Raw genomic sequence first — 21,379 nt, forward strand, 5'->3', positions numbered from 1 at the left:
ACAGACACTTTCTCAGATGTCACCAGGCAACCTTCCTCCGTGCCATCACATACGTCCTCACCCCCTCCTAAAGCTTTCCAGATCAAGGATTCTCCTCCTTCTGCCCACAATAGACTTGCCCATCGAGTTCACACTGAATTCTGAAAAGCATTCCACCCAGAATACCCCCCGCCCCAATCCCCATAACCCTGCATTTCCCACGGCAAACCTGCACATCCCTGGACACTATGTGCAATTTGGCAGAGCCAGTCCACCCAACTTGTACATCTTTGGTCTGTGGGAGGAAACTGGAGCACCCAGAGAAAGCCCATGCAGACACGAGAAACATGTACAAACTCCAGACTGATAGCTGGAACTGAACCTGTGCCCTTGGCGCTGAGGCAGTAGTGCTAACCACTGAGCAACCGTGTCGCTCATACATGACATTTATCAGGGGCAGAACCCACATGAATCCACAGCCTCTGCATATAAAAGTGCTTTCTTGTATCACCTCTGGATGATCTACCCTGAATAAGGTCTGGATTCACAGCAGTGGAAATAGTTTCTCTGTCGATGTCATCAAATCCCTAAAGTAATCAACTTTAATCTTCTATACTCAAGGAACGTAAGCCTCGTCGATGCAATCTCTTGTCATAATTTAACCTGGTTAGCCTTGCTTTCATTCCTGGGAATTTCAGTATTGGACAGCATTGTAACCCCTTTCCCCTCCAAAAAAAAAGCCCATGCTATTTTATCCTTTCAGAGGTGTGGTAATCCAAGACTGAACACGGAGCTTTGGATGGCGTCTTCCAGAGTTTTTCTATAACTTTGACATAACATCCATTCTTGCATAGAGGCCCTCACTACTTTTATTTTTATCATTGTTTTTAGTGGAACTATAAGTTGAACTTTGAACAGCTGCATGTTTTAAAAAAAGGAAAAAAAAACAATGCAGACTTTTGCTGTTGGTGACTAGCCTGGAAAATAATGAAATATACTATCGAAGGAATACTGTGGATAATTTATCATGCTGTGTGTTGCCATGCCCTGGGTTGGTATGGAGAATGTTGAGTTGGTCAATCAAGCCAGACCTGTTGCTAACCAGCCAACTACAGCGAATACTGATTTTTTAAAAAAAAAGAAAACCAGCTTTGGAAACTTCAGGACACTGTTGTATGTTTTACTCTCTCCTGTTTCCCATCCAGTTAACAAACTGTTATTCTGAGAAAAGAAAAGAATTCATAAGAAATAAATAAATACTTCTGAAAGTTTACTTAATCTGTTTACATTCACCAGCAACTTCAAAATTAGGTACGCAGTTATGTGCCTGTGAACAACGCATTATCCAAGGTTTGTGTGTCAGCATGGCATTCAGCATCTGACAAACAGAATTCTTTTATTTCATTTTTAACTTATCTCTTAACTGTATCCAAAACTCTGCCTGTGAGAGTGGGGGTTATGGTCTTTGATCATAAGATTGAGTTCAAATCATAGATATTAATTAGATTACTTTGCTGTTTAGCTGTGTCCTACTAAAGGCACGGTGGCACAGTGGTTAGCACTGCTGCCTCACAGCGCCAGAGACCCGGGTTCAATTCCTGACTCAGGCGACTGACTGTGTGGAGTTTGCACATTCTCCCTGTGTCTGCGTGGGTTTCCTCCGGGTGCTCCGGTTTCCTCCCACAGTCCAAAGATGTGCAGGTCAGGTGAATTGGCCATGCTAAATTGCCTGTAGTGTTAGGTAAAGGGATAAACGTAGGGGTATGGGTGGGTTGCGCTTCGGCGGGTCGGTGTGGACTTGTTGGGCTGAAGGGCCTGTTTCCACACTGTAAGTAATCTAATCTAAAAAAAAAGTTACAGTCTTCATAATCCAATGATAGTAAGGTGGATTTGGTTTGGCTTGTTATCCCTGGGTCATAATACTTGTTGTCCTCTTGAAAGAAAAGTCAAAAGTGCTTTTGATAAAAACTTTATCTGCCTGGACTGGTCAGTGGTCTAGCTGGAGACTCTTCAGTCTAGAGCACTTACTTCAGAATTACTCTTTTGGAGTCACATTTGACTGATGACCATTCTACCTCAGCCTCTAAAACATGCAAACACAAATCGTTTTCACTCTCCTCTACATACCGTATGCGATGGTGAGAAGCTGGCTGTGTGGGGTGTACAGGTCACTTGCCGCCACATTGTTTCTCTGGGCAGGCCAGTCAATGGAGCTGTAGTCCTGAACATAGAGCTCCTGAAGCAAAACCAAAGTTAGAATGTGGCAAGGCAATCTTTACTGCTACATGAGAATTGACAGCAATGATGTGTAAAAGTACAAACGTGGGACTCGTGCTAAAAAAAAGATTTTCTCATTGATAGGGTACAGTTCCGGCTGCAGAAAGTTCAGAATTTCACCTCTATACTGCCTCAGATTTCAACAAGGTGCACACAAATCTTACAGCATAATCACAATATCATTGCAGTAACAATAACATAAAACACAGATTGGGGTCGAATTAAATTCTGAGGTTGAAGTCTCCCTCTTCCAAGGCATCTCCTCCATCTCATCCCTGTCCTATTCTGGCATTTGAATATGCTCTGACACCAGGTATTTGTTCAAAATAGCAGGAAATTGGCAATAATGTGAATGACAGATAATTTTCTCAGGAGGGTATGAAGAACACAAGGAAAGCTCATGTGAGTGGAATGTCTGATAGCCCAGTACAGAGGGCATGCATACTCTCCTTAGGAACACAACCACGTTTGGAAAACTGAGTTCAGGTGACAATAGTGAAAACCATGGAAATTTCAACTGCGTGCTAGTCTATAGCCAGCTGACAAGCAAACTTCCCAATTCCTATCACTCTGAAACAGACCTTCATAGGAGGCTGGACTATTTGGAGGATCCCAGCAGGTCAACCCTGGGCCACTTTCCTAAGCTGTTCACCTTACATTCATCAGGAAGCAAGCAGCAAGAAGCCAGACTTACAAAAAAGGACATCAAATTACACAGCATGAGAAGATGATGCTCAGGCCTTTGTTTGCAATGGAGATGAGGCAGAAACAGTTAAATGTCACTCTTCATTCTCAGACACGGCAGGGACCCCGTTCCCTCTCACCAACATCCCATCCACCAACACCATCCTCACTCCTCCACCAATGCCTCTCACTCCTAACCCTTCCCATCCTTTCTTGCTCATTACCACCCCATCCCACCCCTCTTTCACACCTCCCTTGCCTCCACCCAAACATATTACACTCACCACTCCCCCTGCCCCAGCCCCAGCCCCCATGACACCCCCTCATCACTCTCCATCCATCATAGATAGAGATATGATGGATCCTGATATCTTCCTGCACTCTGGTGATATCGCTCAGTATCTCTCCATGTGGTGTCTGTCACCATGTGGGTCTAATTGCTGATTCTGACTGCACATTTTGTGGCCTCTCCAGATCCCAAACCAACAGAATTCTCCACTCCAGAGAGACGAGACAGCACAGGCCAGGGATGGAGACTAAGGTTTTCATCTTTACCCTCACCAAACTCCTCCTCGCCACCTGCAAAGTACAACTTCGTAGAGCAATGGAATGGAGCTCACTAATTCTACACTCTGAAATTCTGACTATATATACTTACTCCTTGCAGTAAAAGCCTGACCAGACCTAGCCACATCTGCTGCTTGAAGTTGAACAATACAAGTTTCCCAACTGTGAAAATGCAAACTCAGCTCAAAACGCTAGGCATTCCGAGTGGTTGATTCCTACCTGTCGCAGGCTGAGAATGAGGTCATCTTCCTGTGCAGTGAGCCGCACGGCATAGCAGTAACTCATCGGGAGATAGACCTGCCGACAGTGACACCACAAGGTGGAAGGGTGAGCCGGTACCCATCGAGGGAAGAGCCTGACACAGAATTACAACACAGAAACTCAGTAATGATTAGGTTAGATTCCCTGCAGTGTGGAAACGCGCCCTTCGGCCCAAAAAGTGCACACCAACCCTCTGAAGAGTAACCCATCCAGACCCAATTCCCTCTGACTAATGCACCTAACATTATGGGCAATTTAGAATGGCCAATTCACCTGACCTGCACATCTTTGGACTGTGGGAGGAAACCAGAGCACCTGGAGGAAACCCACGCAGACACAGGGAGAATGTGCAAACTACACACACACACACACACACACACACACAGTAGCCCAAGGCTGGAATCGAACCCGGGTCCCTGGTGCTGTGAGGCAGCAGTGCTAACCACTGAGCCACCATGCCGCCCTCGAAGCAAAGCCTTGCAAAGCTGTATGAAAGACCAACATTGTCCAGCTTTTAGTATCTCAGCACTACATCCCACTCTTCAATCAAGACTGCAGACAAACAGCAAAGTGATGTCAGGCAGCAGCCCAGATAATAGGACGGGGACAGGTTCCTGCACGCACAAAGAAATTAATAACATTAGAAGAGAGAGAAGTGATCTTAATAGAGCATAAGATGATGAGCAGAACCGGCAAGGTGAATATTGAGAGGATATTTCCTCTTATGAGAGGATCTGGAACTAGTGGCCACAATTTCAAAATGATTTAAGATGGAGACGAGGAGAAATTTCCTCTCTGAGAGTCATTGGTTTGTAGAATTATTTTCAATCTACAAGGGTAACAAAGGTGATTGGGGCGCAGACAGGGAAGCGGGGTTAAGATCTTAGGAACAGGAATGTCATTCAGCCCATCAAGCTGCCTGGCCATTTAAAATGATCATGGTTCCTCGGACACTTCTGTGCCTTTTACCCACCTCATCCCCATAAACCTGCACACCATTAGTAATCAGAAATCTGTCAATCTCTACGTTAAACATACTCAAGGGCTCAGTCTCTGTGCCCTTCTGTGGTACAGAATTTCTGAGTTTGCAACACTCAAAGTGAAAGAAAATTCTTCTCATCTCAGTCAAAACGCTATCCCCCTTATCTTCAAATAATGATTCCTGATTCTGGACACCCCAATCAAATGAAATATCTTACCGGTATCTTACCTGCTTATTCCTTTAAGTGTTCTGTAAGTTCAAAAGAGATCACTCCTCATTCATATAAAAAAGGAAGCATTGAAAATTGGAACAGGAGGAGGCCACTTAGCCCTTCAAGCCTGTCCATTATTCAACATGATTACAGCTGAGCATAAAGCTCAGTACCCCTTTCCCACTTTCTCCCTTTACCCTTTGAACCTTTTATCCCCAAAAACTATATTTGACACCTTCCTGAAAACACTCATTGTGGCAGAGAATTCCACTGGCTCATGACTCTGTGTTATTCACGTTACATTTCATCTGCTACACATTTGTTCATTCACCAAACTTGTCAAAATTACAACAATTACAAAATTACATCTTCTCCACAGTTTACCCTCTCATCCTGCTCTGTTATCTGTGAATTTGAATTCCATCATTCATATATATTGTGAACAGCTGGGGTCCTAGTATTGATACTTGCAGTACCCCACTAGTCACCGATTGCCACTCAAACAAAAAACCATTTATTCCTACTCTTTGTTTACTATCTGCCAACCAGTTCTCTATTTATGCCATATAGACCCAGTTTGCCCAATCTCTCTTCATAGCTCAGTCCCAGCATCTCTGGTGAAACTTCATCGCACTCCCTACATTGCAATAATATCTCCCCTGAGATAAAGAAACCAAAACCACACACTGTACCACAGAGGCAGTCTCACCAAGCTCTGATACAACTGAAGCAAGACTATTCCTGTACCCAAATCTTCTTGTAATAAAGGCTAACACTCTATTTGCCCTTTTGAACAACTTGCTGCACCTTCATGATAGTTTTCAGTGATTTATTGAGGAGGACACCACAGTGCCTTTCCATGTCTACACTTTTCAACCTTTTAACATATAAGAAATACCCTACATATCTGCTCCTCCTACTAAAGTGGATAATGTCCACATTTTTCCACATTACATTCCATCTGCTATGTTGTGGCCCATTCACTAAATCTGTCCAAATCTTACTGAAAACATTTTGTGCATCATCTACAAATTTGCAAGTATCATATACAGTCATAGAATCCTTACAGTGCAAAAAGAGGCCATTCAGCCCATTGGGTACTCACCAACCCAGCATTCGTCCAGACCCAGGCCTCCACCCTATCCCTGTAACTCCACATTTACCACGGTTAACACACTTAACCTGCATATCCCTCGACACTAAGGGGCTATTAGAATGCCAACCCACATAACCTACAAATCTTTGGACTGTGGGAGAAACCAGTGCTTCCAGCAGAAACCTGCACAGACACAGGGAGAATTTGCAAACTCACACAGAGTTACCCACATCTGGAATTGAACCTACGTCCCTGGCAGCAACGCTAACCACTGAGCCACCGTGCCTCCAAGTTATTGGTTACATCTTACGAAAATGCAGGCCTAAGTCGTGATCCCTCCAATACCCCACTAGGCACAGCCTGAGAATGGTCCATAGTCAGAGTAGCAGTGATTTTATTGAACAGTTGTGAAAACCTGACGGGCTGAATGGCCTACACCTACATCTACTGATTCAAAACTACACACGATGACAACAGACACCAGGCAGAGACATGCACAACAAGGCCAGAAATTTGATCAAAGGTGGGTTTTGATGCAATTTTTTAAAAAAAATACGTTTTGGTGCGAGTTTCATTTTCTACCATTTTCCCCATATTTAGGACATATCTTTTCAAACCAAGATTTGTTCAAGCTTCTCTTTTTTCAAGCTTCAGGATGTGACACACTCCCTTCACTTCCAGTCAGAATTAAACTGTGAATAATCACCCACTGCCACTTCACTCCTTAATCTGATCTCCTTTCCAGTAAATCAGTCTGAACTGGTTCTTCTATTGGACCAATGAATTGTTAAAAAATATTGTTTATGAGGTGTGGGCCGGTCCAGCATTTCATGCCCACCTTCAACTGCCCTTGAGAAGGTCGTGGTGAGTCATCTGAATTCACAGTCTAATTCCATGACAATCAAATAATAGCAATATATGGTGAATGCTGGAAAATCCTTCTCTCACATTCACCTGGTCCGTCCCTGACTTTCCTTCCTTTCCTTGACTGCACTGTTACAATTTCTGAGGATCGGACGTCCACTGACAACAATCAGAAATCCAATCACTCCTTCACTACACTTCCTCTTTTTCCAGAAAGGATTCCATTCCATCTTCCCAGTTTTCCATTTCTGACACATTTGCTCCAATGATGCCACCTGGCTCCCTCTGACATGCCTTTTACCTCATCCGAGGATTTCTCTTCACTGATGGCCCTAAACTGTGCCCGAACCATCTCTCATCTTTCCCCTCATTCCCAAAACATCGGTATGGTTTCCCCTTACCCTCATTTCTCACTCCACTGGTCTCTGTATTCAAGGGATCAATCTTCTGCCATTTCAGCCACTTCCAGCAAGATATCACCCACCAAACACTCTCCCCTCCACCGATGGCATTCTGCAGGGAGTGATCCCTCCATGATACTCTGGTCCACTCCATCATTTCTAACACTTCTTCACGCAACCCATGGCCTCTTTCCAAGCAATTGCAGAAGGCGTAACATTTGCACATTCACTTCTCCCTTCCTCACTACCAAAGACCCATACTCACTTTCCAGGTGCAGCAGTGATTTACCTGCACTTCACTCAATCTGCTCTACCGTATTCACTGCTTGCAATGTCATCTGCTTTACAGTGGCGAGGTCAAGCACAGAAGGAACTTTATAGATCACCTCCTCTCTATCTGCAACAATGACCTCAACCTTCCAGGTGTTTCAGTAAACCATCATGGTACCACACTAACATTTCAGTCCTGGGCCTGCTGTAACGTTTCAACACAATCTCAAGGAACATCACCTTATAGCCTTTCACAGTCGATATGAAGTTCCACAGTTTCAGAACATGACTTGTGTTCTCCATTTTCATTATACAATACAGCTCCATCATCAACTCATGTCTTCTTTGTATCTTTTTGCCCTCAGCAGACTGGAACCATTTTCTCCTTTACACACCTAACATTTATACCCACCTGACATCTCTAGCTCTCTTTTACCACTATTAGCACTCCTTTGACTTTTGTTTTGGGCAACGTCACCATCTGTTCCACCCACCCCTCTTCCCTCTCCATTATCAGCATTTAAAAAAAGACATCATTTTCCAGTTCCTTTCAGTTCTCAAGAAGTCACAGCCTACCTGAAACATTAACTCTGTTCCTCTCTCCATTGATGCTGCCTGATTTACTGAGTTTCTGCAGCAGTTTATGCTTTAATCCCAGGGCTATCTATGATCATTCATTTTAATCAGAGACAGTTAATTATTTTCAAGTTGCTTACCCTGCTTCAATACACAAACCGAATTGAACATCACATCCTCCCTCATTAGAGATGTCATATACTTATGAAGGAATTAGAAATAATTTCTTGCTTTCATCCAATTTTGTTTCATGCTAAAGCTGAGATTGTGTCATTATTACTACTTGCTTTCACTGCATGTATCTCCTGTTCTCAAACTGACTGCACAAACATGAACCATCAAGCAAATAAACCCAAAAGAATTGTGGCCACCGTAATTCAGAGATAAAATAGAAATTGCTGGAAAAGCTCAGCAGATCTGGCAGTATCTCTGGAGCGAAATCAGTGTTAATGTTTCGGGTGGAGTGATCCTTCCTCAGAAACAATGAGCGTTCTCAGGACTATTGAGCAGTTCAGTTGCTGATCAAGACTCACCACATTTCCGGAAACAAGGTGTTCATTCCTTCCCAGCTGTAGACATTAAGAATTGCCAACCAGAATTTACCCCAGGATGGGATTCCAACAGCACCACCTGAAACCCATTGTAGACAATTATTAATCCTTACTAAACATTTGTAGGCACAAATCATTTCACACACTGTATGCAGGTTTCATTTTATGAAGAGCAAGGATTATGGGGCAATAAATTAACAGAGAAAGCTTTCATTCATTTCAGCTTCGCACATGGGTGGCACAGTGGTTAGCACTGCTGCCTCACAGCGCCTGAGATCTGGGTTCAATTCCCGCCTCAGGCAACTCTCTGTGTGGAGTTTGCACATTCTCCCCACGTCTGCGTGGGTTTCCTCCGGGTGCTCTGGTTTCCTCCCACCATCCAAAGACGTGCAGGTTAGGTGAATTGGCCATGCTAAATTGCCCGTAGTGTTAGGTGAAGGGGTAAAGTGTAGGAGTATGGGTCTAGGTGGTATACGCTTCGGCGGGTCGGTGTGGACTTGTTGGGCCGAAGGGCCTGTTTCCATACTGTAAGTAATCTAATCAAATAAGGATTACAGTAAGAGGAAACGTGCTGCAGAGGCAACTGTTAATATTAAGGAAAGACTAAGTAGGTTAGATGCTGGATGGGATGCAGATTTTGAAATTTGATTCTGGACCAAAACAGGTTGGAGAGATGTTGCTCAGAGGAACTTAGCTTGAGAACACAGATGGAGAGCACTGACAAAAGAGACAGGTGCACGCTGTTTTGGTTCTTGATGAAACAGATCATTCTGCTACACAGATATTCGCTATAACACAACTGACAAATTGGGGGCAACGTTTCTCAGGCGCAGAGTTTTAAAGTGCGTATTGGTTATAATGAGATTCCTGCCCCATTACTTTAAATAGTGCGGCTATTACACGATTTTCTTAAAACATGAGATTGCATGAGAATCAAACCGGTGCATTAGAGCAGAACTGTATTCTGAAGGAAACTTTAGCTCACACGTAACCATGTTTGTGAGCAGAGTTGAACCCAAGAAAGATGAACCCAGGTCACCTTTCTAATGTCGAACTCCATCATTGTTAATCGAAGACTCAAGAGCCAAAAATAGAGTGGATGTTGGTCAAAATTAAATCTCACTTTAGGCTTGTAGTCCATCACTTTAGGACTGGCATGTGGATGACTGAAAGGAAAAGGTAGAGGACAATCCTAGGTAGAAATAAATAGCACCATGGTAAAGGGATTTGCAGTGGAGGATGGCATAGCTGATCACGTCAAATGCCACAGATATGGAAAGGGACAAGTAAAACCAAACTAAAGTTTCAATCAGAGAGAATGTAACTGGTCTATCTTGGTTATAATTCCAAAGATGTTCAGGTTGGGTGAATTGGCCATGCTAAATTTCTCACTGTGTTCAGGGATGTGCGGGCTAGGTACATCAGTCAAGGGAAATAGGGTAGGGGAAGAGGAGTGGGATACTCTTAGGAGGGTCGGTGTGGACTTGGGTCAAATGCCTGTTTCCACACTGTCGGGATTTCATGAATTTCTCAGTGCTCTGATCAGCTGGGGCTGGTAAGATGCAAAAAGAGGATTTTGAGAATAAGTATAGAGCTGAAGAGTGACACATATATAAGGACTGAAAGGGAAGAGAGATAGAGCAGGAGGCGAACAGCACTGAGCAGTCAGTCATATCAGCGGAATCAAAACAGGCAGGAATTCTATTGGAACAAAATACGATATTCCTATTTATGAAACTGAGTTGCTCAAAACTGGGTGGGGTGGAACTGTAGGACGACTCAGGAAGCGGACAATGGAGCCCATGGAAGGAATGAGCTGGGAGAGGGTGGAGGAGACTGGGTGGAATTTTAACCATAGTGCTGTGTTCCCAACGGCCAAACAGGAAGAGGATGTCAATTCCATGCTCTTGCTTTCTGCTGGTCCTCACGCAGTTTCAGCTAAAAGTTAAACTGCTGCCAAATTTCAGGGGAGACAGTACAGAAACGTTATTCCGTGCTGAAACCACCATCAGGCACAAGCTGCAGGTGGACCCTGATAGCAGCCTCCTGGACAAACAGGGATGCTCCACAAGCCAATGCTTCCCAGTGCAACACTACTGCTGTTAACACAAGGCCTGAGAGTACAAAGGTGGCACGGGTGTATTTCAAATAAAATTTTACTTGTAAATACTTCTTGTTACATCGGCTTCACATTACTCATATGTCCACTCTCATTAGTTGGACGGGTATATCTCATGGAAACTATGCACAGAGTGTCAGAAGGGAGTTCGGGGCATTTTGATTGTGGAAATAATAATGTTGCGTTTTTTTGTTCATTTGTAATGGAAACTTCACTTACGTGTCCAATTACTGTGAGGGACATGAGTGATCTTGCGGGCTGAGCTGATCCTCTTTCAGAGAATGTAAAGGCATTCTGTTTGAGGTGCATTTTCTGAGAATAATTAGTATCATGTAGGGAAATTCCAAGCCCTGTACGGATCCTGCCAGCCAACACCCTCAGATGGACCCATGTGTGAACAGAATTAACATGTCACTTCGGCCTCTCATTAATCATTCTTAACTTGGCTGACTGTCTCCAATGGCCCTCATTCTATACAGGAGGACAGACCCTTCCCACATCTCCCCCAGGCTCGGATACCTCTTCCACTGTTCCCTAAGCTTGATCCACCACATCACTCCACCCTCTCACCAGGGACTCACCCTTGCTGGTCTCAAGCCTCAATACAAGATGTCCCCCTTCCACTCCGAGCTGCCCTCTCTGCTCATCTTTCCACTCCCTGGCCCTGCCCTGTGGCCCAGCCTGCCTCCTCCTGATTCATATGTCCAATTCCTGCTGTAGAACTATTCCATTGTAATTTCCTGGCATCTTTTGCTTCCTCTTGGTATCATTTCCTTGCCGTGTTATTAGCTTACCAGTTTGCTCTCAGCTTTTGATAAATCGGATGTATCATGAACTGTGCTAATTCAAGCTACATTCTAGAAAACCTAAGAAGGTTGACACTCTCTTTCTTTCTTTCTGTTTGTCGTCGTTGCAGGAGCCAACTGCATCCACTGCTGCTTTTCCCAAATTCACGATTTAAACTGTTTTATTATATCAAATTAATTAGGAAGTGACTGTTGAGAGTTCCAAGAATTTAAATTTTTACTGATTGTTATGGAGCAATGTTCCTTAATCCGCTCAACACAGGCAGCTACGAACCCTCAGCAAAAAGAAAGCTCCTTGCACATTGTGATTAGTTATTTGGAAGCCTGACCTTTATCATGAAGGTTATTTCTTGCCCGCACCAGGTCAGGGTCATCTGGTCCGACACCTAGTATTCGTAAGGCTGTGTAATTCAACGCTGTTCCAAACACTGTTGACTTGTCCTCCACGTGCCTAGGATTCAAATCAAAACATGTGTCAACATTTGGCTTGAGGGTACAGACAAGTCTACAACAGGGAAGATGAGAGAAGTTACATCTTTACCATTAACTTCTGAGCACCAGCATTGATTCTGGCATTGGTAAAATTGCAAAGCAGAGTCAATGGACAGCTCAGAAACTTCAATGGAATTTAGTACGACAAAATATCAACAGTTCATCTCCCTTTCGGATTAACTCTAATCTTCGTGCAGTGTACAACAGGATGGCTTCCGTCTGCATTAGTCAGTAACCCCAGCCGGAGGTGCTCAAGTCTGGAGTATATTTGGCAGCATGGCATTTATTGCTTATGCCAAGCAACCAGGACTATGTTGGAACAGGACATGAAACATTAGTCCAGCAGAATATGTGAAGTTCTAGTGAAATTTTGTCAAGGTGAAACATTAACTCTGCTACTGTCCACAAATCTCTGCCAGCTTACTCAGTATTCATAGTACGGCCTGCTCTTTTATTTCAGACTCCCAGCATGTGCAGTTTTATGCTTTTGTATTAGCATGGGACTGGAGGTACGTGTGGATCACAGGCTGGCTCAGGCAGCCAGTTCCTTTTCCTAAACATCACGAGTCAATGAGCTTTTAGGACAAGCAGCTAAGCAGAGGACAACCGTGTTAGTACATTCCCCGCAACTCCATGCTTTATGTTGTGGATGAATCTTTTATGCTTCACCTTACCGAACACGTTCTGGAAATCTAAGTATACAACATCCATTTGCTCTCCTCAATCCACCACACTTGTTATGTCCTCAAAGAACTCCAGTAAGTATGTCAAACACGACCTGTCATAACAGTATGTTGACATCTAACGTCCATGAAATCTCTTCCCTTGTGTCCTTACATCTCATATGGGCCTGCATATTTATGCATCTTTAAGGCTGCTAACCCCCACTAGTACCTCCTCACAGTTTAAATTTCTTTGACATGTCACAGTCCCCCACCCTGATATCTATGCCTGTGTCGTCCTTTTCCATTGTGCAAAGTATTCATTAAGGTCTGTTCCCATGTCTTCAGGGTTCACATCTTACCTCAATAGTCCCCAATGGGCTCTGTTCTTTACTTTATTGGACCTTAATTGGACCCAACAATATTTTCTCATGCACTCTATTAATTTCCTTAAGTTTCTTTTTAAGTTTTCTTCCTGAACTCTTTACACTCCTCTGAGAGACTCTGCTGTAGTGAGCCTCTGCATCTGTCATTGCTTCTCCTTTCTCCCCCACTTTAAACCCACCCTTTCTGTCCCATGAAATGCAGAGTTCTCTACCCTTGCTCCCATTCTTTGTCTTTACAGAAGTTGTTTTCCTTCTTGAACACCTCCCACTGTTCGGACACAGTTTCATCTACAAGGAGCTACACCAAGTCCGCTTGGGGCAAATTATATCCAATCTTAGCGAAGTTAGCCTTTCCCCAGTTTGGAACGTTTACTTGCAACCTGTTCTTATTCTTTTCTGTAAGTATCCTAAGTTAAATGGGTTATGATTGCTACTCCAAAATGCCACCTAGCAGATTTCAGTGCTGAATATTAGGTCCAGAAACATTTCCTCCCTTGTTGAGTTTTCTACGTACTAGCTGAAAACATTTTCTGAGATGCAACTGAAGAATTTTGCTCTCTCTCTACTTTGGACACAATTTATTCCAGTTAATGTTTGGTCTTAAACTTGCCTGAAATTCGGTTTCATACTTGATCATCTACCTTTCCCTGAATGTTTGAGGCTGAAAGTACACACTCAAGAGCCTGTCTGCCCTTTTTGTGTTGGTTTATTTGACTCAAATGGTCTCATTTGATGATGCTTATGAGATATTGTCTCTCCTCACTGCTGGAATCAATTCCTTGGTCAACATTGTGATCTCCTCCCTCCTGGTGCCATGAATCAGAACCCACCTCTCTCTCACCAATCTTTCAGCCATGAGTTTTCTGCCCTACACCATCTTATTTACCCTACACCAATTGTACCCGGTGATCTGGAGAAGTATTCCAGACATTATTAAATTTACTTTTAATTTTAGCCCTGAGCTGCTTGCAATCTCTCAGCACAGCCTCTTTCCCAGTCCTGGATAAGTTGTTGATACCTGTGTGGGCAACAAAAACTGGATCCTTCCCCTCCCACTCCTCTGCAGCTCAGAAGAGACGACACCCAGGTAGGCAATTCAGCATTGCTGCAGTGAACAGTGTCTAATACCCCTAACTACATTCGACCATATTTTTACTCTATTTCACTTTTCTCATCTTACCTGAATGGAATTCTGGACCACAGTGGCTGTGGTCAGTTCACTCAACCTCCCTGCACTCTGAGCTTCCGCCAGCTCCCACATGCAAGGCATCACCGGCCCAGCCATCTCTACTCGTCAAATCACATTAATTATTGTAAAAGTGAACGTCTTAACTGTACTCTTCAGCTGCAATAATAGTTCCTGATTCAACCAGGCTACTTGCACTGAAATATATCCAATTTAGTCTTGCTAAACTCACTTCTTCCTTACATGGTCCATATTTCCTCTGCCATCGACAGTAATTTCTAATTCAATCACTGGTCTCTCTCCCCTCTGAACTACTTGTCAGAATTCCATCCCCTTGCTGGTTTTGGAACACCTTGCAGGTTCAGCACTAGGAGGAAAACAAAAGTTAGAGGGAGTATTGCTATCAACCTACTTTAAATCTGGCCCAACAGCAATAGAATCACTCCCATTAGGATGCTGATACTATTCCTTTTCAGATGTAACCTATCCAACTTGTACAATTCCCACCTTCCCCAGAAACAATCCTAGAATCTCAGAAATTGAAAGCTTCCCTCCTGCACTCTCACCCCAGCCCACATATTCACCTGCTCTACTCTTCTATTCCTTTGTTCACTGATATGAGCATGGGAGTAATCTGGAGATTAGTCCCTTTGAAGATACTATGATAATTCCTTTCAATCGGATCACTTGTCTGGGCATGGGGAGGGGCGCTCCTTGCTGAAAATAATGATTTCAGGCCAGAATTGCTACCGTAGACTATTGTCCGTTCTGCCATAACATGTGTTCCTTCAACGAGGTTGAAGAATTTAGACCTTTATTTGTAGGACGTAAACTTTCCTTACCTGTAATGGCTATAACACAATTCCGGCCCCATTAATTTAAATGGTGTGGCTATTACGCGATTTTCTTATAAAGGGAGATTACATGAGAATTATCGCATTACAGCAGCACCGACAGAATATATAATATATATTCTTCGGAAATCACAGCAATTTAAGTCATCAGTGAACATTAATAGCTGTCCATCCCTGAGCCTAAGTGGCTTTTAGAGTTATTAAGCTCCAAGGCACAGCAAAAGGCCCACTGACCATCAGGTTTGCACTGGTCACAAACAACCACCTAACTATCTGAATCCCATTTTCCCAGCACTTGGCCCATAGCCTCGTATGTTGTGGTTTCACAAGTGCACATCTAAATATTTCTTCCATGTTGTGAGAGTTTCTTTACCACCTTTACAGGCAGTGAGCTCCAGATTCCCATCACCTTCTAGTTTAGACTAGAATTCATCCCAAGACACCAAAGGAGTGCAAAAGAAAGACCAGTTAACATTAGAACAAACCCCATCTCCCTATTCTGTGTTTTGTTACAAATTAATTGACACTTACAACCCCCATCCGCCATCGGGAAGTTGTACTGAGCGCAGGTATCGAACCATCTCCTTCCTCTGAGCCTCTGACAATGATATTTTGGCCACATGACAGGTAATCAGGAGCCCTAAAAGATATGAATCATTAACAAAGTTACTCATCTTTAAAATTCATTTCTGCTTTCACGTTAGGGTGAATTATATTCAACCCAAGACTGAATGAATCTTTCTGGGATTAAGATGGACAGCCCCACAATTATCTGAAGTCAGTATTCCCTACAGTCAGAAGTGGCATCAGAAAATATGCAAGTCATCTCCCCAGCCCAGAGAGAAAGCCTCAAGAAAGTGGATCATGTCCTTTCCACTCCTTATTTTTCCCGATAATTTACAGGGTGTGATGTAGCGCGATACACAGAAAAAAGCAGTTGAAATAATTGCTCAATGCACTACACATCATATCCCAATGCCTCCATTCTCCAGTGTGTTGTTAGTCCTTCTTCACTGATAGTGTGGGGTTTGCAGGGTCGCTTGCTCTGCAAAGTTTTCCCTTAGTGTAGATGGGATCAGAAACCAGCATGACTAACAGCAATGTATCCATGGTCTGTTTCTGTAACTTTCCCGACTAACCTGGTAGAAGAAATAGGGGTCCGCCATAGTCCCCAGCCCAATGTCCATCCTCAGCTTGTAGCTTTGCATAAAATGTCATTCCCTGCAGAACTGCCTCTTTTGGTGTCGCAGCTCTTGGTAAATTCCCGGTAAATTTACTCTGAAAAACAGGCATGAAATGCTTGGAATGTTTTTACTCCAACACAGAAATTATATTCACTGAAGCTCAAACTCAAACCCCATTGTCCCCCATTCTAAGGGTATGTGTACAGGAGTGAATACACAAACCCCACTGTTCCCAAGATCAATGTACAGATGGCAGGGGGCTTTGAGTATAGAGATTTGAGCATTAACGTCCTGAATGATCGATTCTGATACCTTCCCCAGAACTGACAGCAGGTTAACTGGTCAGTAGTTGCCTGCCTCCCTTTCCTCTTAAATGGATTAATTATATTTGCTTCACTTATTCTATTCACTTTACTTACCATTTTCCTTTTGAATACCTGTAAAAACTCCTGCTATCGATTTTTACATTTGTAGCTAACTTTCTATCATTGGTTAATTACTTTAGTCATTTTATCCCCTTCTAATTCCAATCATCTCTTCTCTCTGTGCAGTTATCTGCATTTCTTTAAGATTGGTGCATTCCTCAAATTCCTTAGGGATGATGGTGGGGCTACCACTTCTATTTCTTGTGAGTGTAAAATTACACTTATTCCAAATGATCTGAAATACCCCTTTAAATGTCTCCCATTTCTTCTCTGTTGTATATAGTCCCTAGGGTAAAAAATGAGGTCTGCAGATGCTGGAGATCACAGCTGAAAATGTGTTGCTGGTTAAAGCACAGCAGGTTAGGCAGCATCCAAGGAATAGGAAATTCGACGTTTCGGGCATAAGCCCTTCATCAGGAATGATTCCTGATGAAGGGCTTATGCCCGAAACGTCGAATTTCCTATTCCTTGGATGCTACCTAACCTGCTGTGCTTTAACCAGCAACACATTTTCAGCTATATAGTCCCTAGCCTAGTATCCCAGTTCACTTCAGCTAGCTCAGCTTCCATGCCTTTAATCAAAATTAAAATACTAGTCTTAGACCTTCTCTTCTCCCTTTCAAGTTAAACTCCAATCATATTATGATCACTGTTCCATACTGGTGCCTTTATCGAGGGCACTAATTAATTCCGTCGCAATACACAATATCAAGCTTGATAGAAATTACTCTCGGTTTGGTTTTGAAATGGCTGCTTTAAGAAACTCTCCTGAAAGCATTCTCAGAACTCCTAATCCAGTCTGCCATTACCAATCCGATATTCCCAGTGTCTATGAAGATTAGAATTACCTATGATCATTGTCATCCCTTTAGCACAAGCATTTGAATACTCCGCCCTACATTTTGGTTATTGTTCGAGTGCCTAAAGACATTGCCACTAGTGACTTTTCTCCCTTACTATTCCTCATCTCCAGCCAAACTGAGCCTTCATCCCGATCTGTTATTTGATTGAATGTTGACTTTTAGATGTCAAAAAATTGTTGAGGCAAGTGAAACAATGCTTTTGAATGCAGGTTACTCACAGGGACATGGTGCCCTGGAGATGAATATTTAATTCCTGGTGATCACACAGCAACAGGGAAATACCAACACTTATCCCAACACACCAATAGGATAATGGCTTAAGCATTCACTGTAAATGAAAACATACAAAATTAAAACTACTAGTGAGGCTGTTGACATCATGGGGGAGTCCAGCTGAGATCACTCAGGTAGTACAAGGTGGGCCACATCAAAGTCTCAGGTAAAGGGATTCCTTTGTTGATGATAAAAACAGTGTTTCAACAACTTCTGGACAGTGACTTTGGAAGATATTAATGCCTTTGAAAAGTTGCAAAGTGGATTTTCTCTAACATCAGGGATCAGGGGTCCAAGTTATGTGAAGAGACTAGAAGATGTGCTTTCAAACCAAGAAAGTCAGGATAATTGATTGGGGCGCTCAGAAAAATCATGAACAATTTTGATATCAGGAAATAAAGGGATATTGGTTTCAGTGACAGATGTGTCAGTTCGCAAAGGACACCGACTTAAACTAATCAGCAAAAGGAACAGAGGTGACACAATGAAACATTCTTAATCCAATGAGTTGCTGTGGTCTGAATCCACTTCCTGAAAAGGGTCAAGGATACAAGTTCAACTGCAGCATTGAAAGAAAAAAAAGATATGTAGATGAAGGAGACACATTTACAGAGCTACAAAGAAAGGATTTCAGTGGATAGTACTGGCACAATGGTGGTCTCCTACTCTGTATCATTCTATCAAACCAACCACTTCAGAAGATGAAAGACACAGCAATGAGGTTTTACATCAAATATGAACCTAGACTTTGTTCTTTTAGTGCCTCATTTGTAACTAAAATGCCGATCCTCTGAAGAGTAACCTGCCCAGACCCATTTTCCCTCTGATTAATGCACCTAAAATGGCCAATTTAGCATGGCCAATTCGCCTGACCTGCACATCTTTCGATTGTGGGAGGAAACCGGAGCACCCAGAGGAAAACCACGTAGACACGGGAGATGTGCAAATCCACACAGGCTGGAACTGAACCTGGGACCCTGGTGCTGTGAGGCAATAGTGCTAAGCATTATGGATATCTACATTGAATTGAAAACAAAATAAATAGAAATTCTTAATGATACAAGTACATACAGTGTCAAGCCCCAATGAATGTAGCTCCAGCATTGTCTGTGGCCTGTCTTCTGTTTCTCTGTAGTCAATATACTTCCACGTCTGTCTACCCTCAACATTAGACAGCCTCCATTTAGTCAAATCTGTAGCTGGTTCAGTTTTATAGGGGCCACCTCTTCTCCGCAAACACCTGTGAACAGTAGAAATACATATCCTTCAAACCTGACACAAACCCAGCATTCACCCTGCCACAGATATGAAAACACAGACTGTAATTTGGGTATTCTTACTTGATTTTGTCCAAATCCTCAATGCCAGTTGCACACTACTGCAAAGAAATTCATGCACACATTAGGAAAGTTACTCTACTTCCTTGGAAGTGTCCCACTTCTCTTAATGCCAGAGTTTTTTGAAACAGATGTATGTTTTACAAATTTCCAACGGATGAGCCAGCTAACATAGTGAGAGGCTGAGGGCTAAGGAATGCTCTAGATTTCATCACTGTGCGCGCTAAACTGGCTCATTTCAGCTCAGGAAGAATCAGACTGCAACAGCACCCTTGTAGGGTGAGGAAGTGGAATTTAGTCAGCCTACATTCACACTTCTTACAATTATTGTATTATCCTGAGGACAAGTACTTGACAAGGGCGGCACAGTGGCACAGTGGTTAGCACTGCTGCCTCACAGCGCCTGAGACCTGGGTTCAATTCCCAACTCAAGGCGACTGACTGTGTGGAGTTTGCACGTTCTCCCCGTGTCTGCGTGGGTTTCCTCCGGGTGCTCCGGTTTCCTCCCACAGTCCAAAGATGTGCGGGTCAGGTGAATTGGCCATGCTAAATTGCCCGTAGTGTTAGGTAAGGGGTAAATGTAAGGGTATGGGCGGGTTGCGCTTCGGCGGGTCGGTGTGGACTTGTTGGGCCGAAGGGCCTGTTTCCACACTGTATGTAATCTAAAAAAAATGATTTACAAGGATGTTGCCAGGGTTGGAGGATCTGAACTACAGGGAGAGGCTGAAAAGGTTGGGGCTGTTTATCCTGGAGCGTCAGAGGCTGAGGGTGACCTTACAGAGGTTTACAAAATTATGAGGGGCATGGATAGGATAAATAGGCAAAGTCTTTTCCCTGGGGTCGGTGAGTCCAGAACTAGAGGGCATAGGTTTAGGGTGAGAGGGGAAAGATATAAACGAGACCTAAGGGGGCAACTTTTTCACGGAGAGGGTGGTACGTGTATGGAATGAACTGCCAGAGGATGTGGTGGAGGCTGGTATAATTGCAACATTTAAGAGGCATTTGGATGGGTATACGAATAGGAAGGGTTTGGAGGGAGATGGGCCGGATGCTGGCAGGAGGGACTAGATTGGGTTGGGAATCTGGTCGGCGTGGATGAGTTGGACCAAAGGGTCTGTTTCCATGCTGTCCATCTCTATGACTCTAAGAGAGAGTTAGATCAACAAGAAGCCTGTCCTGGGAGTGTTTTATAGAGCCACTGTGGAAATAGCTTTTACAGCACAGGAAGCTTTAGACTGTATCTAGTTCCGTGCTGTCCTCTATTGCCTATATAAATTGATATACACATATAAACAATCTGTATCACCCTTCATATACCATATCTCTTATGCATATATAACTCCTATATGTGTAAGTAAAATCGTCTATATATCACCCTATAAAACCTTCTCTCTATATCAATGTCTCGATAAGTATAATAACGCTTTAGATATATTGCCCTCTTTCGATTACAATCTCTAGTAATAATAACCACCTATATAAATATCCATTCTGCTCCTTGCAAGCGCCTTTGAAACCTCTCAACAATATTCTCCATGCGATACTCAGTATCTGCTGTGTTCTGATATACGCAATGCATGTCCTATAGCATACAGTCTATGATCTATCCTATACTATAATTTCTCTGTATGAAATATGGTCTACGATTTATTCTGCATATGATCATTTTTCTTCTGTATATAATATAATACATTCCACATTCTCACCCAGCTGCACGCTCCATCCTCCTGCACCAGATCAGATCAGATCAGCTGACCATGAGCCCAGGGACAGGCACCAATCGGAGGCACGCGTTGCCTCCCAAGCGACCAATGGCCGTTCGGTGGGCGGGGCCCTACGACGCCCCCCCGAGGTCCCGTCACGCGCGGACCGGACGTCGCTAACCAATCAGCGCCGGGTAGGCATGGAAACGGGCAACCAATCAGCCCGAGGAATGGAGCTTCAGGGCTGACCAATGGACTGCGACCGGGAAGCAGGGGATCGACAGTGGGGAGCTGTGCAGGGTGGCCAGGAAGGGGAATCCAGCGGGGTGCAGAGGGAGATCGAGGGGCAGAGGGACTGGGGGAGCCGTGG

General features: G+C 43.5%; 1 protein-coding gene across 2 annotated transcripts in view; it reads right to left on the reverse strand.

Annotated features, from left to right (window-relative positions):
* lss (lanosterol synthase (2,3-oxidosqualene-lanosterol cyclase)) overlaps positions 1-21,028 on the reverse strand; it is a 104,917-nt gene extending 83,889 nt beyond the window's left edge. Inside the window, exons 1-8 of one of the 2 annotated variants that reach the window (XM_060827705.1) lie at positions 21,013-21,028; positions 19,041-19,209; positions 16,364-16,502; positions 15,756-15,864; positions 11,974-12,095; positions 8,702-8,798; positions 3,727-3,862; positions 2,107-2,215 (exon numbers count right to left, since the gene is read on the reverse strand). In XM_060827705.1, coding sequence (XP_060683688.1) covers positions 2,107-2,215; positions 3,727-3,862; positions 8,702-8,798; positions 11,974-12,095; positions 15,756-15,864; positions 16,364-16,502; positions 19,041-19,073 — 745 coding nt within the window. In that variant the 5' untranslated portion in view covers positions 19,074-19,209; positions 21,013-21,028. Of the gene's footprint in view, positions 1-2,106; positions 2,216-3,726; positions 3,863-8,701; positions 8,799-11,973; positions 12,096-15,755; positions 15,865-16,363; positions 16,503-19,040; positions 19,210-21,012 lie in introns of those variants that run through there. The other variant, XM_060827704.1, reaches the window with a different exon arrangement.
* Between the last annotated feature and the right edge of the window lie 351 nt (positions 21,029-21,379).

Source organism: Hemiscyllium ocellatum, chromosome 7 (assembly GCF_020745735.1).
Source record: "Hemiscyllium ocellatum isolate sHemOce1 chromosome 7, sHemOce1.pat.X.cur, whole genome shotgun sequence".
Taxonomy (NCBI): Eukaryota; Metazoa; Chordata; class Chondrichthyes; order Orectolobiformes; family Hemiscylliidae; genus Hemiscyllium; species Hemiscyllium ocellatum.